This window comes from Anopheles nili, chromosome 2 (genome assembly GCF_943737925.1).
Source record: "Anopheles nili chromosome 2, idAnoNiliSN_F5_01, whole genome shotgun sequence".
NCBI classification, from domain to species: domain Eukaryota; kingdom Metazoa; phylum Arthropoda; class Insecta; order Diptera; family Culicidae; genus Anopheles; species Anopheles nili.
Genome location: NC_071291.1, coordinates 44622458 through 44637930, shown reverse-complemented (window position 1 = coordinate 44637930; position 15473 = coordinate 44622458). Strand labels below are relative to the sequence as shown.

The following is a 15473-nucleotide window of genomic DNA, read 5'->3' as shown; positions in this document are numbered from 1 at the left end:
GCAACGAACCAAAAATGACAATCGACGGAACAGCGCACGTAACGTTTGAACATAATTTGAGTTTTGCAACATAGTCGAGCTTTGTGGCGTGAAAGGTTTTCCCAACCATTTCGCCAATGGCTGGGCTCAACACGCTAAAATGTGCTGAAGCAAGAAAGAGTCAGAGAAAACAAGAGAAAGAGAGGGAGAAAGTGGATTTTTCACGCTGCTACTAGAACTGCTGTTTCTTTTTCTGGGTGTCTTGTTCCGCTGGTTTTTGGCCACCGTTCTGATCTGTTGGCCGATTTCGCTTGTTTATAATCTTGTTACGAATTCCAACGGCATTTCGGTCAGGCACGTGATTGAGCGTGTTTTGGTTTATTTGGGCAGGCCTTGCCCATACCCAATAAGCGTTAAGGCGATACCAGCTTGAAAAGCGAACACGTTTACTATCGATGATTAACGAATGCTTATTTTGTTCTCAGAAGAGTAGAAAATTATACATATAGCGTTAAACTGTTCAGCATTAACCTTAGTGTACACAGCAAACGGCTACATTTGCCTTTTTTTTTGCTATAAAATCCTCACCAATACCTCGTTTAAATAGAAAATAGAAACATTTGTCTGGCACTCCGTCCACTATGCCTAATCCTTTGCCACCTCACCTAACACTACTCTGGCTTTCAGGCATTAACAAGATTCCAAACGGGCCCCAAACAGCACGCGACGTATCAATTTACCCCCGGAATCCGTTGCATTCGCTCATTACTTCTAACGCAGGGCTAACAAATACTCGCCTTTTGCTATGTACGAGACGCACGCAACCGCGTAATATTCCCTCGAAAAGCCTATCAACTATCGAGCGCTTTAAGGTTTAAGGGTTGCCACGAGCGTGATCAAAATAGAGCACGCGTGATCCAGCTTATTTCCGCTCGGGCTCAGCAGAATTGTTGCTGTAATTTACTGCACACGGTGGGCCGAATGCCAAACTTTCATGATTTCCCCACGGTAATCGAGTCAGGCACGCCAGGCAGGCCACAACCCTTTGCCCCGTAGGTGCTGCTGGTGCAAGATCAGCTCAACGTGACGCGGTTGGTTCTGCTCCTACTCGACGCGATTTGCATACGGCTATAAATTTTCAACTTTTTAATGCTTTTTTTACGGCCATTTTATCGCCACTGGCCAATTTCTGGTTATGTGCTCGTGCACTGTGACCCGATATACCCGGATCGGCTGGAAAGGTTACATTGAAACAATTAACGAGATCTGCCTGGTGGGGCTTATTATTGTTCTAAACATTAGGTCTAAACCATAGCTCCAATCATCAGTTCTACACAAGTCTCTTTTCATCGCAATGATGCGGTATCACCCAGGAATTTCTTCTCCTAGCAAGTCGTGAAAATTTCAACAACTTCTTGCAACAATTTAATTAATTTAACGTCCATTTAATTTAGTTATGCTAACTAAGCGGATAAAAAGAAGTTTTCAAACCGTTTTATTTTCAAACGTTGCAAATTTGAAGAATGCCCCACTAGGCATTTAAAAGTTGCACCAATAAACATGTATCATCAATCAACGTGGTGCATATTCACCGTTTACCAGATCCCAGATTTACTTTCGAACCAAAGCGTGTACTTTGAAAAGCCACGGGGCGTCCAAGCACATCAAACGAGGGGCGAGATTGAACCGACTTTCAACATCAATTTTTAGATAAACAACACAGCCTGCTGCCCATCTGCCGTGTGCAAAGTGTTGAAAAGCGAGCATAAACATCGTTTGCATTCGGACAGCAACTCAATCACGCGCATCGCTCATAAATAGTTAACATTTCATCGCATTTTACCGTGGACAGATTGATGGGCCCTCTTTGCGATGACTAATCACGGTGTAACACCCCGCGTAATGGTGCTGCCTCGTAATGGTTCCCACGTGACGCGATCGAAAATTGATTACATTTTAATTTTAGATTACACCCGCTCAGCATCAAGTAGGTATACTTACTCCCGAGTGATGATGGCCATGGCTATGTCCGTGATGCTGCTGCTGCTGCTGCTGATGGTGATGCTGATAATGCAACGGTGCATGCTGATAGTATCCTTCCACGTGCTGATAATGCGGGTGCGGTTGATGATGCTGATGATGCTCGTCCGCTTTGGGAGACAATGGCAGGTGCATCGGTGCCTTATGGTGTCCCGACGAACTCTTGCTGTTCGATATCTCCCGGCTGGCGCTGTGAACCAGCGTATGGTGCCCGTGAACATGACCGTGGGCATGCCCATGGTGATGAGTGGGTGGAGATGGCATGTTGTGGCCGCTGTGGGGAAGATGCGACGAATGGGGCACTCCTACCTGATGCCCATGGTGATGCGGTACGTGACCTTGCGAGGCCTCTATCAGCGTCGGCTGGATGTGTGTCACAAATTGGGCCATTTTCTTGCCCTCGTTTGGTGAACTTTTTTCTTTTTTTTTTTGGTTAGGGTAACTTGTTGGCTAAAAAACAACGGCTGGTCGTTTATCTACTGTAACCTCGGCTAGCTGCGCGTTTAACAAGTGTAACAGTGGGAGTGTACTACTGACTCCCGCGATACGATTCACTCACGATATATTATAGAATAAATATATATATATGTATTAATCATTCGCCTTTCACCGCTGCCTCGACGGTAGCTTATTTATTACTTAATGCTGTCACACTACAGAGGATTACGGATTTATCCCAACAATCCTGCCACGGTTTTATTAAACTTTCATGCATGCAAACAAGCTTTCACTCACTCAGCACCAAACACCACTTATTTGGAGGGGTGATGTCTGAAAAGAAAAAAAATACAATAGAATTTATGAATTGAGTGTTACACCACAGAAGATACATGTTAGTTTGGGAGATCCCTCAACAATGCTGCGTGCTAGAGGTTTAATAGCAGCACGATCAAACGAACAACGATCAACTTTGCAGCTCTATTTTACTGCGGAAATTTGCTTCTTAGCACACCCGGTTCAATTGTTTCATACCAAACGGAACGTATGCGTCATTCGTCAGCACTTTCCGCATCCACAAAGAGCAATTCGCCAGTAAACAGGAGGTTACTAAAACCATATGCAATGTCGCCGTTAGTGCCACATAAAATTAAGCCGCTTACTATATCATGATATCGTAGCTGCAAGTACGGTTCACCCCGGGGGAGAAACAAGCACACACACGCGCACACACATACACGCTCTCTCTCTCTCTCTCACACACACACACACACACACACAAAACACGTCGCGACATGGTGCTGGCGCCAAAAGGCTGCTGCCCTCAAAAATGCATGCAACCGTGCAACCATCGGCGTCCATCCAGCACTCCGGATCCTGCGCCGAACGAATCTTTGCGGGCCACAGCACACCCATTTTTCTCCTCTACATGACCTCTACGCAACCGCCATCGCACGCCTCGCGTTACTTTCTGGCACCGCTTCGCATCGTCCTGCTCCAGCTTCCGGTGTGAGGCCTTCCGGAATATGTCCTTCTTCTCGCCCGCTAGGACACGGTTCACACGCTGAGTAACGGCCTCGGTTCACTCGCCGTGGCATTCGTTTCCCTAGCAGCCACGGAAACGTAACGCACGCTCGGGATGCGCATCGAAGCAGGCTGCGAAAACATCCGCGCGAATGTCACGTGACAGCGGGAATAGTGCGTAAATGTCACCGCCAGCCAGCGGCACGTAACAACAATGGCGGACCGCAGGGATAATAAAACTTAATTTGACTCATAATCATGCGCCCGCCATCGTGCCACCCTGCCACCCTGCCACACCCAAAACGAGGGTGGTGCGCTTGGGCGGTCCGTAATTGGAAGGATGCACCCACACTCCGGTGGCCCCATTTAACCGACACCAAATTGCCTAAGGTATGCGTGATGAGGGATCGTTTGCAAATTACTTCACTCCCGACGGTGCCGAAAGCGGACCTACCTGCCACAGTACGGAAGGGGCGGAATGGTCGACTGCCGCCGGCGAGGGGTGATTTTTATCCACTCCTGCCACGGAACGGAACCGTTTGACCCACCTTCCGTAGTCCTGGCGTAGCGTGGTACAGTTTATTGCATTATCTTACACAGCACGCAGCCGCACAGTGGGAGGAAAATGTGCAACAAACTTCAAACCAACAAAACCACCCATTGTTTCGTTAGCTTGCGGGTGGAAGAAAAAAAAACCTCCCGTTCTTTCGCCAACGAAGACAGCTTTGTTGTATGCGAGGCTTACGGTAGCTTGGGACGGATTAAAAATGTTACAACGCCACCGCACCAAACATGCAGGTGAGGTGCAGTGAAAAGTAATTTTAAAACGATATATATACTCCCGTAAAAAGATTACTCAATCACATCCTTTTCGTATGTTTCCACACGCTTTTTACATGATGGATGGGACCTGGAGCGAAAAATAATATCCTCATCCCATACATGGGCGTCTAAAAATGAGTGATGTTATTTTGGGAAAGCGCCTATAATCCCTCCCACGCATTGCTATATTATCAGGCTCACCGAGGACGGGAATTGCCGCCAGTTCGCATTTTCTCTACCATCAACATGAAGAGCGTATTCCGGGTTTCGGGGCGCATTTAAAACGCTTAGTCAAATGAACTTTTAATGAACCATGCAGTGAAGCTGCTGTGTCGGCGAATACAATACGATCGAAGCCTTCAACAGCCACAGGACACAGGCGTCCGGATTCGATGCAAGGTTGCGAGTACACCCGATTACGTAAACCCGACAACCCGGCCACATCCGGTGTGGCAGCGGACAAATTGAACCCTCGGTGCTCCATCGTCCCACCAGTGGTTTATCGGCATCTGGTTCACGTTAGCCGAACGACGCCAATCGACACAAGGCAGCACAGGGACGACAATCTGGCGAATTGATCGAATTTCAATGAATCCTGCATAAAGCGTGGAAAGGCCCGACGGGCAGCTGGTTGGTTTGGAGCATTAGACAAACGAACGAACACTGGCGAGTTTTACCGGCCATCGGCAGATGAGATAAGTTGCGGATGTGATGATCTAAATATAACCGGTCCCGTCGTCCAGCCAGGCGATAACGTTTATGGTCGCTTTAATTAAAGAGCCCGAGTAAGCAGACGAGCACAAGGCAGATAAAGTCCTTTTTTTTCTATCTCCCTCTCTCTAAAACAGCTGCTTTTTCGTTGGCAACGGTGGTGATCGGGAGAAGAGAAAGGAAATTAATTTCCACCAGCAAATTATTTAATTTGCCCCGAAGCCGCTGCAATCTAATATTCATATCCCATACCTGACCTTATCTGACCACTGACGTAATTCTCAACGTAGAATGCCCGGGGTACATGCTCGCTAACTTTTATTTTAACACCTCGTGGGTTTTGGTTCCTCGTTTGAATGATTGATTTATGAATTATTTTTTGTACATAGACTCAAGGATAAGGGTTTTAAGGTTTTTTTAACAATACTTTTCGCCCCAGTTTTTTAAACAATACTTTTCGGCTGTGAAAGAACTTATTTTGCCTCAAAACAACATTACTTAGTCTTCCTAGAGAATAAAGTAATAAGTACATAAGGATTTAATCGACTGTAAAAATAGTAGTACGCTCTAGTTCGATTCCAATCCAAGTTCGATCCCTCAACCACACAATGTAACAGTCGAAGGATTTGATAAAAAATTTCTTGTAGCTATACGTTCCGCTACCTCCTATTGAAAAACGTCTACAAATAATAGTATTTTTTACTTTCTTTTGCCCGTTGAAATAAGGAAAATGCAAACAATTTAAGATCATCTTAATTAATCCATCTTGATTATCCATTTTTCTTCCATAAATTTGTTCCAATATTTCGTGCTTTGCGGTACAGACTATCATCAAGACTTCCTTCCTTTTTCACGTAACGCTGACGTGCACATACGTCCTAAAACGCATTCTATTAACCGTTGTTTATGACTTCACTCAAAGTTTTCGCTCAAGCGACCGCAAATGTAAACGATCAACCGAACGAACTGCCTCCATCGCAAGAATAGTTTCATCTTTGCACGTTTCATGCCAGTTCATCGTTTCGCACGCTAGTCTAATGTCTTTTTTGCTTCGTTGACCTTTTTCATCACCCCTGCCCCAGTGTCTGTGTGCAGAAGAGTCATGGATTATAACACTGTTTACTTTTGTTTGATACACTACGCCAGCATCTCAACATAACAGCACATCCACCCGAAAAGCTAGACGATGCCATCAAACGGCTTCAAAACTCATCTCCGTCGTGAATCTTCCCGCGAAACCCGCCGAGAACTTGTTTTAGCGCGGACGACAAACCATGTGCGGTGTTATCCGCTGCCGGTAACAAGCAAAAATGGAACAAAAAAAAACATGCTCAAAACAGAAACGAGAAATCCCTATCACACCTTCGCATTATTGTTTCACTCATCGTTGGGAGCTACCGAACCGTGCGGATTAGAACCGCTCCTCGGGTAAGTTCAGCCCGCCGGGTCGAAGGTCAAAACCGGTACAAAATTCGCATATTATCAGCCAAAGGAAAAGAAGAAAAAGAAGGAGAAGAAGAGAAAAATAAAGCCAACTCCGTGCAGTGGCAACAACGTCTGAGGTATGCAAAAGTGTATCGAGCCCGTTCGAGCGATGGTCGAGAATGATGCGGCGTGAAAACAGGTTTCACTCCGCAGCAAGCAGTCCGGTCAGAACCGGGAATTCCGCTGGGAATGGGATCGTCAAAACCACCCGTCAGTAGCCGGAACGCGTCCGATCGTTTAACAGGTTTTTGGCCAGCGTGTGTTTGGAGCATCCAAAAGGGGCGCCCTGTGGCAGAACAACAACCGCACCGGAATGAGGAACAACGTTGTGCGGCGAATTTTTGTGTCGTGTGCGCTGCTGCTGCTGCCGCTGCTGCTGTGCGCCAACATGGCCTACACCCAGTGTACGTGTGTGAGCAAGCAATCCAAAGCAAAGGGGTGCCATTTTCACCACAATCCATCACTGTTTTGTACGCATTCCACAGATCTTTCCAGCTGCCAAACGCCCGACGGAACCGGTGGAACTTGCGTGTTGGTACGCGAGTGCCCGTTTGCGCGAGCCGTGCTCAAGAAGCAGGACCATTCGAGCAACGACATTCGCTATCTGGAAGCGATTCGGTGTGGTATGCTCGAAACTAAGGCGCTGGTATGCTGCAACGAACCGAACGTCACGCAAACGGTTGAACCGGTTGACGCGGAAACCATCGCCGAGTTGGTTGAGAATCGGTTCAGCACACGGGAGGAAAAGCGCGAGCTTCTGCCGACGGTGTGTGGGCGGGATGACGGGTACCGGGGACCGTTGGTTGGTGAGCGAGCGATGCTTTTCCATCATCCGTGGAATGTCCTGATTCAGCATCGAACCAAAGGTGAGGGATGTCCGGATGCCCATCCCACGATGGGGCGCATTTGGAAGGAAGTCGCTTATTACCGCTAATCTAGTACTCATTGCGACGAAAACCGATTCGGTGCGATGGCGTGACAGATAGTCAATTTTGAACGTGCTGAACAAAAAACAATACAATATTTTCCCCAACAAATGTGGTATGAAGTGATAAAAGTGTTCTCGAAGGTGCTCACAAAATTACTGCTCAAAGTTCACAATACTCGTTGATGAAGAAAAACTCCGTGCTTTTCCTTGTCTGTAGCATGCATTTTGTGTTAAACTGACAAGCTTAAAGTGTGTTTGTCATGGGGTTTTAACGATTGTTACATTTTGCTGAGGAAAAGAAGCTCGAAATCGCACTGTTATGTAAACGTTTAAATGGCTGTTAACGCTTACCGATGATGTATAAATTGTTTTTCTAACAGACGGTGAGGATCGCTTTCATTGCGGAGGAGCGCTTATCAGTGATCGCTACGTGTTGACTGCAGCTCGGTGCATCATGGACGTGAAAAAAACCTGGACAATGTTGGTTCCCCTTTTGCGACATCTCATTATCTCTTGTCCCCATAGCTTAAAGGTGTTTTATTTTCTCTCATCCAGCGTGTCCGTTCGTGTTGGCGAATACGATCTACAGACGGATCCAGACTGTACATCAGACGATGAAGAAGCAGTCAACTGCACCAGCCCGACGCAAGAATTCCCCATCGAAAAGGTCATAATTCCCGAAAACTATACCGGCACCGGATCGCCAACCGTGAAGCAAGATATCGCGCTCGTGCGATTGGCAGGAAAGGTGAAAATGACCGACTCGGTCGCACCAATTTGTCTACCGCTTGAGGAAGCATTTCGGCAGGAGCTGAACCTCGAGGGTGGTAACTTTCTCGAGACGGGTTGGGGAAAAACATCCGACGGTAGGTTCGCTGTATGTGAGGAACTTTCCACGAATGTTCTGAAAGTAACCTTGCCGTGTCCTTTTTCGCAGCCACCGGAAGCGACTTCAAGTGGAACTACGCGTTATCGGGAGTTTCCCGGGACGTTTGCCGGAGCAAGTACCCCCACGCCAACATCGACGAGGGTCACATTTGTGCCACACCCCAGCGCGATCAGGACACGTGCCATGGAGACTCCGGGGGACCGCTGATGTACCAACACGCTGGAGGCGCCTGGTATCTGATCGGAGTTGGCAGCTTCCGCAAGCAGTGCGCCATCGTTGGGGAACCCGCGGTCTACACGAACGTGGGAGTGTTTGGTGATTGGATTGTGGACAACCTAGAACCGTAACAAACATCTTTCGGAGGTTCGAGAAAATGGCGTCATTTTTCCAGGGGGCTATTGAGCTTTGGTGGAAAATAAACGAATTAACTGTACAAACAAATGCCAGGTGCTGGGGGTGAATTTATCCAATCCGTTACTGATAGGCTTTAATTACAGGCTCTCTGCAGCAAGCTAAATGTAACATACCACAATTTTAACATCGCATTGCGTTTTACAGGCTTTCCAAATTCGAAGAAACACCTCACGGTGGTGTGTACACTTTGGGGCAATTAACCCGGGCCCTATCTAATGCTTCCGGTACATTAACTACACAGAGCCGAGCGCTAGAAACCTTCACGAAACACGCTACAACAAATTCCACCCAAACTCAACCCACCCACACACAAGCACTTAGTAAATAGCTAACTACTTTGTTGTGTGGCTGGAATTCGAATTCAATTTACGGCCCTCGCACCAATCGATCACACCACACCAAAACTACACCTGCTCCAGTCGACTGATCACCCACCTGACCTGCAAAACACACGCCCTAGGTGCTCGATTTTTGAACAAGATTAATTCAATAACCGGAATGGATCCCTTTTTGCACGGAATTCCCGCAGTTTGTTTACCGTTGGTGCAACTGTGCGATCGGCGCTTGCCATCGTAAACATGTAATTTATTTCCCACCCACTTACCAGTACGCGCCAGCACGCCAACCACTGCCACAATAAACGTTCACTGTGTACGCTGGGTACGTGCTTAATTTATTTATTTTCGCGAGATTTTCTATTCCTGCACCAATTGCCACGGGTGTAGTGCTAAACAAATTTAATGCAACGACACGTTAACTGCTATTGAAACACGGAAAAACCCCCCGAGAGAGCGAACGAAGCGCCGGAGTTGGGCTGTAGGTCTGCTACAGCAAATGAAAACACAGAACCAAGCCGCCAATGGAGAGATGTATATTGCATTTTTAAGCCACCTCTTCATCACGTTGCGGTAGGATCATCCGGATCAGTTCCAAGTGTCGCGTGAACCTGATCGCGCCAAACGAATCCGCTTCGAACCGTCCGAAATTCAAGGCAAAAAATGAGCCGCCATCCGTGGATGGACAATGATCATGTCGGACACACTCACGCAAGAACCGATGGGGGGGCCCCGGTGGCGTCATATTCAGACCGACGAATTAATTAAGAAGCTTTTCCAAACGTCCCTCTCACACGACCGTGCGGTGGAGAAGCGTGGCATAGAATAGCATTTTTCTGTTCACCAAACTACCCAGACTCGTTAGATGGGGATGGCGTCCGTCCCGAACGGTCTCCAGCACGGACGAGAAAATTAATGTTGAAAGATGAGCGAAGTGAAGGCAGATATGAAATTAAATCTCACCCCAACCGCTGCCACACGTTCGAAGGGTGGCAAACAAAACTGGCACATCCAACGGGCAGAGCGAGGGATTCGTGCAGACGTAGGCGAAAAGGGGCGAAGAAACGCATCGCCTTGTCTGGTGGGGGAGGTGATGAAATAAATAATAAAAAAAAAACAAACAGGGAATTATACGTTTCGAAGAGAGAGAGGAATAAAAAAAAGCATCGTTCTGCCTTGCGGTTTTGCAAAGTAGCGTGGAGCTATAAAAATGGTACGTAAAACATTTTCAAAAGAAGCGCTTTTTGGCCCATTTTCTGTCTATTATGTGGGCGGTTGGTAGGATAGATAAAAAAGATACAACACTGCGTATTTTTTCGGGCCACCACCGGCTAGCAGCTAGGTATTTGGCCAACTTTGAACCGATCTTATTTATTCGGTCCTGTGTGGTATTGCTCTTGTATAGAAAAAATAAATAAACCTTCCCACAACCAAACGAGTGTTGGTCGCAAAGTATGCACAAAATCGCCTCGAGGCTTGTAATGAACCCCGCGACCACCACAGAAAATGGCCAACCCTTTAGGCACACGTATTTTTTGGGGGTGGATTCTACGAGAAAAACTTTTCGCATCCAAATATTTAGACAACCACAGTTGGCGAAAAATGAAAGGGCGTCGTCATTGCAGCATCGCGGAAGGCGTGTTGCTTGGACCAATTTTGGTTTTTCTTTAACCCCAACGGCAACGTTTAACTGGCGCTTTCACGAAGCGTTAAGTTATGGGTGGGGGTGTGTTATCACGGTTCCACAGCGGGAGAAAAAGCTCATCAATCGATGCGATTATCAGAAGCTCCTGCGGGTGAGAAAAAGGGCACGCAAACAACTCCTCACGACGCCACACTACGCTTAAGATACCACGCACAACCGGAAGTGTGGAACCACTTCCTTCCAGACCTACACTTATAAGAAATATGTGTTCAAACTGTCGCTTTCACCGTACAAAACGCACACACGTTTTTCCGCGGGTTCGGAGAAAACACGCGCGCCTCACGCGATCACTCACGGTCCGAGTATGGAGACGGAATGACGACGACTGTGACGACTTCGGTCTGCTGAACCACCAGACGAGGCGCTAGTTCCAAGCGTGGAAAACCTTTCTCTTTACACTTTTTTCCCCCATCCCTAGCTACCCTCTCTACCCATACTCCGTAACGGTGAAGTCAATCGCACCCGCTCTCACCCACGCACCCAGTACGCGTTATTTCCTTTCTCGCTGTGGCGCAGGGCGCGAGCGTAGGGCACGGTGAATTTCCACCTAGACGCGTACTGTCGACCTAGGATTATACACTTCGGCTTCCGTTCGGATGCGACGTCGCATGCGATACAAACACCCCAGAGCCGTGGGTGGGTGAGTGGGTGTCGTAGCGTATCCGGGAAGCACAAACGCTTTCCCAACCATCGTGACTGGGCCATGCGAGATAGGGCGGGTATAACAGAAACAACAAAAAAATCACACGTCTCGGTGGCGCCTTAGTAAAGGGCTTTGCTCAAGGAAAACCCCCTAAAAAGGAGGCCATCGTTGCGAAAATGTAGCGTGAGAGCGAGAGAGAGAGGGAGTACGAGCGAGAGAAAAAGAGGCAAGATGAAAGCGAGAAGGATTTTAACCGACGAAAGAGATCGAAGAGTGCTGTCTACTAAAGAAAGAAAGAACGAGAGAGAGAGAGAGATAAAGAGCGCACGAGAGAGCGAGAGAGAGAGCAAAAAGGAAAGTTACTCTACATTGTTTGGTTTTTTTTTTGGCGGACGAGATTCGATGGCATCCCGATGTTCGGTTACGTTGCACCGGGATAGCTCCAACACGAAACACGTTCCTTGCAATGCAACAACAACCGCCTGCACCACCCATGCTGGGTGGGGTTGGTTTGTTTTGCTTAATATTTGCTTCTCCTTCACCCCAAACACACGCCATAACAGAACGACGCCAAGGCGACACAATGGAGGCGCAGCAAAACGCAAACGAAACCGAAAATATTCAAACATTTGCAGCACGGATCGGTTCGCGTTTTGTTGTGCGCTCCGGCAAAAATTGGATTTGTTTGGATATGGGAATGATGTTAGTGGGAGCGTTTCCTTTTTTGTTGTATTTTGTTGTATTGTTGTATCCACCATGCGCCACTGGAATTCTTGATTTTGCCAATAGGATGGGTGAACCATATGAGAAAAACGGCAGCGTGCCTTCGACACGTGACTCGTTTGCTCCGTGGTTCCTTCGACATTCCACGAGCGGTAAAAGCATACGGATCTGGAAAGTTGCCGACTTTTTTTAGGTGTGATTTCGTGATTCGAAATTAAAACATGCTAGAAACCCCTTTTCGGCACCGATGGAGACGCCTGGTACTTGACGATAATACTGCCCATAGCAAGGTCTAGTGGTTCTCAAGGTGTTTTTTGCCATCAATCCAGCATTTCTGCGACAAAATCTCACATTTTTACACTTGGGAAAGTGAGATATTTTTTTCATATCACTTCTCTAAACTCCCACAAACGCCTTGCAATGTTTCAACCATAACGCTTATTCAACCATCACATGACTCTGAGATAAATCACGAGTGGTTTTCCACCCTCGTCTGGCTTCCAAGCTCACCCAAGAACCACCCTCAAAAGGCTGACAGTCGCGCAACATAAAACACTTCGGGTCGCGATGTAAACTGCCAGAGTAGATCCAGGTCCATCGTGGAACCGAATCGTGGAACAACCCGATTTGTGCTGTTCGCCGACAGTCGGGTCGTTGGAAAGCTCGGAAGGACGTCGCGACCACGACGACAAAATAGCCAGTCCACGGGTTCGGTTCCATCTGGCCCATTGCATCCCATGAACATTTTGCAAGTCACTCGATGCAGGAGACGAATGCAGCGCAGAATGCACCGGGAGCAGTTGCACACACACCCCCGATGCTGGCCCCGAATCGAACGACGAAAGATCCGCAGCACCAATTTCGATTGCCATTCTCGGGGGCGCACCGGAAATCCGTCGAATATATTTCGAGGAATTAATTGCGTTTGCAGTACGCATTCCCGATTTCATTTTGTTCGAAAGTACACCTCAAACGATCCCACCGAAGAAATGATCGAATCGAAACCACCCACAGGACAATGGTGGCATCGTAGTAGCCGTTGGCGTGCCTTGACGGAACCTGAAGGTCGTTTGGAGGTTACGCGCCATTTTTGGGAGTTTTTTTCCTTCCCCTCTCAAAAAACCACGTCGCTCCACAGAAGTGTTTTGTTGCCTGCGTAGAAATTACCCATCACATTCAGCCCAGAGGGAGTTCGTTTTTTTCTACTTGCTTCTTTTTTATATTGAGCGCTAGCAGTGGAGCTCTGAAACAAAAACTTCCCCACTCACAAACAGCGTGCTTGTGAAGGACGAAGATCTTTATCAGATTCGTGGTTCGCCAGCACGTGAGCGTAAGTAAGGAATTCATTTCACAATCATCACGTTTGCGAGAACATATTCGACACGCGGCTCGTCGGTGTTAAGACTAGCCGGGCTAGAAATAACGGTTTTGCATGGCGCTGTGATATGATTCCACCGTGCGAATGAGCCAAATGTACCAATAAACGCTCTCCCCCAGCCATTCCTGCTTAATAGCGTTGGCTGAGGTGTTATTAAATTTCGAAAGTTAATTACTTTTTTCCAACTCAAACCCGATTTCCACACCTGGAGCGAGTTGGGATCTGTTTTCACTCTTGCTCTTCACATTCTTATCTCGTTTCATCAGTCTGCCGGTCTGAGAAGGAATATTCTGGTTCTGGTTACAAGAGAAAGAAGCAAAAAGGCGAATAGCTTCACAAGCCACGAACAATTGCCGGGAGGCGATGCTTCGCTATCAAAACCAACATCGTCGAACCGAAGCAATCTTTACCGTTCAACAACATCTTGTGGCAAAAAGGGAAAAAAATGATCGTCCGTACCCGCCTGTGTCCTGGTGCGCCCGAAGACCTAGCCCAAGGTTGAAATCGTTTCAATAAATTTGCATACGCTTGTGCGGGTTATGGCACGCTGTGGAGAATCATACCGCCACCGAGGAGCCTACTATGTTCCTCTCCAGTGCTTCTTTAAACTGCCAGTGGTGGCGGGGATTGTGCTATGCGATTGTTTTGCATAAATGGCTCAATTTGCTTTGCCGTTGCTTGCCGTGGTTGTAAGCGCACAATTAGCAACCGATTGGCAAACCCGGACGGAGAAAAAACGCGTGTAGCCACGAGTGTTCTGGGGAAACGATTCGCGCTCGTTTTTGCCCACTCTCGAGACATTTAACGTTTGCGATGGTTTGTAATTGAATGGTGGTGACGCAACGGCTAACTCTCAAAGAAATCTCAATTACTGCAACATAGCAGGCGGGAGACAGCGAGACAGAAGAGTGCACATGCACCAGCGGTGAAAATGGCAACAAAAATCAAACCACTCTTGAGGTGGCGCTCCTACGTCTGATAGAAGACTCGTGGGAGATGCAGTAACGAGGAGGAAAAAAACGGAAAAAAGGCAAAAGAATCCCATCACCACAAAACGCAGGCGACAAAGGGCAAAAATGACAAAAAGAAGACGCACGAGCCATTTCGCCGTTTCCTGGGTTACGAGTCACCAAATCAGAACCTACTGGGTTGCTGAGTGAAAAGAATACCCCACGTGCCACTCGGAAAAGCTCGCTCGATCCGGTTGCAATTTTTGTCGTTTTTTTTTCTTGCGCCTCCCTCACAACCATCATTTTGCGGTGTTATTACTCTGCCCACGTTTAGTCAAGGCGAACGGTGTGACTGTGTGTATGTGTGGGTGCATTTACAATCCCTTCACTAAATACTGCTTGCGTTCGTACACAGCGCCCTCATCCTGCAGGGCTTTCTTTTGAACGGGCAATGGGTGGTTTTCCATGTGCTGTTTGTCTTTCCGATTGCAATTCCGCATTGAGCTGTAAACGGCGCTTTCACATCACTCGGATGCAGTTTGTGCCATTGCCATTGGGGTGTGATGCATCCCACTTGGAGTGTGGGGAATGGTTTTGTAGTCGCACTTCGTGTACTTATAGAAAACAATTATGGTTTGTGAAAATTGAATCGAAACGCTTTTGACAAAGCCGACATTGCTGACAGCAAAAGAGTGGTTTCCATTACAGTATCAAATTTGCGACGAAACCGCAGTTTGTTCATTCATCCTACGCACGTGGGAATATTTTCGTTAAATTTCTTTCAATTTGTATGGGATACAAATTGTATGTCTTTTTAACTTTTCACATACAACAGCTCACAAGAGCTTGCAGGAAGCTTACATAAAAAATGATTTTTTTCACCAGGTATTTTGATTAAAATATGACCTAATTCTGTAAATATACAGTTTTAAAAATCCCAACTAGATAAAACTATTTTCATAAATAAAATAATTAATTTATTAAATAAACCTATTTCTTAACTCTTTCGA

At 47.1% G+C, this 15473-nt stretch overlaps 2 protein-coding genes across 2 annotated transcripts in view; one reads left to right on the top strand and one right to left on the bottom strand.

Moving 5' to 3' along the window:
• The window catches only part of LOC128730758 (ankyrin-3-like), a 31792-nt gene extending 20732 nt beyond the window's left edge, over positions 1–11060 (bottom strand). Inside the window, exons 1-3 of the mRNA XM_053823837.1 lie at positions 11013–11060; positions 9334–9456; positions 1981–2790 (exon numbers count right to left, since the gene is read on the bottom strand). Of these exons, the coding sequence (XP_053679812.1) occupies positions 1981–2409 (429 nt within the window). The 5' untranslated portion in view covers positions 2410–2790; positions 9334–9456; positions 11013–11060. The remainder of the gene's footprint in view (positions 1–1980; positions 2791–9333; positions 9457–11012) is intronic.
• Positions 6887–8744, top strand: LOC128723912 (CLIP domain-containing serine protease B4-like). Its single transcript, XM_053817680.1, has 5 exons — positions 6887–6902; positions 6984–7364; positions 7807–7906; positions 7982–8292; positions 8364–8744. Exons 1-5 carry the CDS (start codon positions 6887–6889, stop codon positions 8660–8662), a joined length of 1107 nt encoding a protein of 368 aa, XP_053673655.1. The 3' UTR covers positions 8663–8744.
• Positions 11061–15473: the final 4413 nt, after the last annotated feature.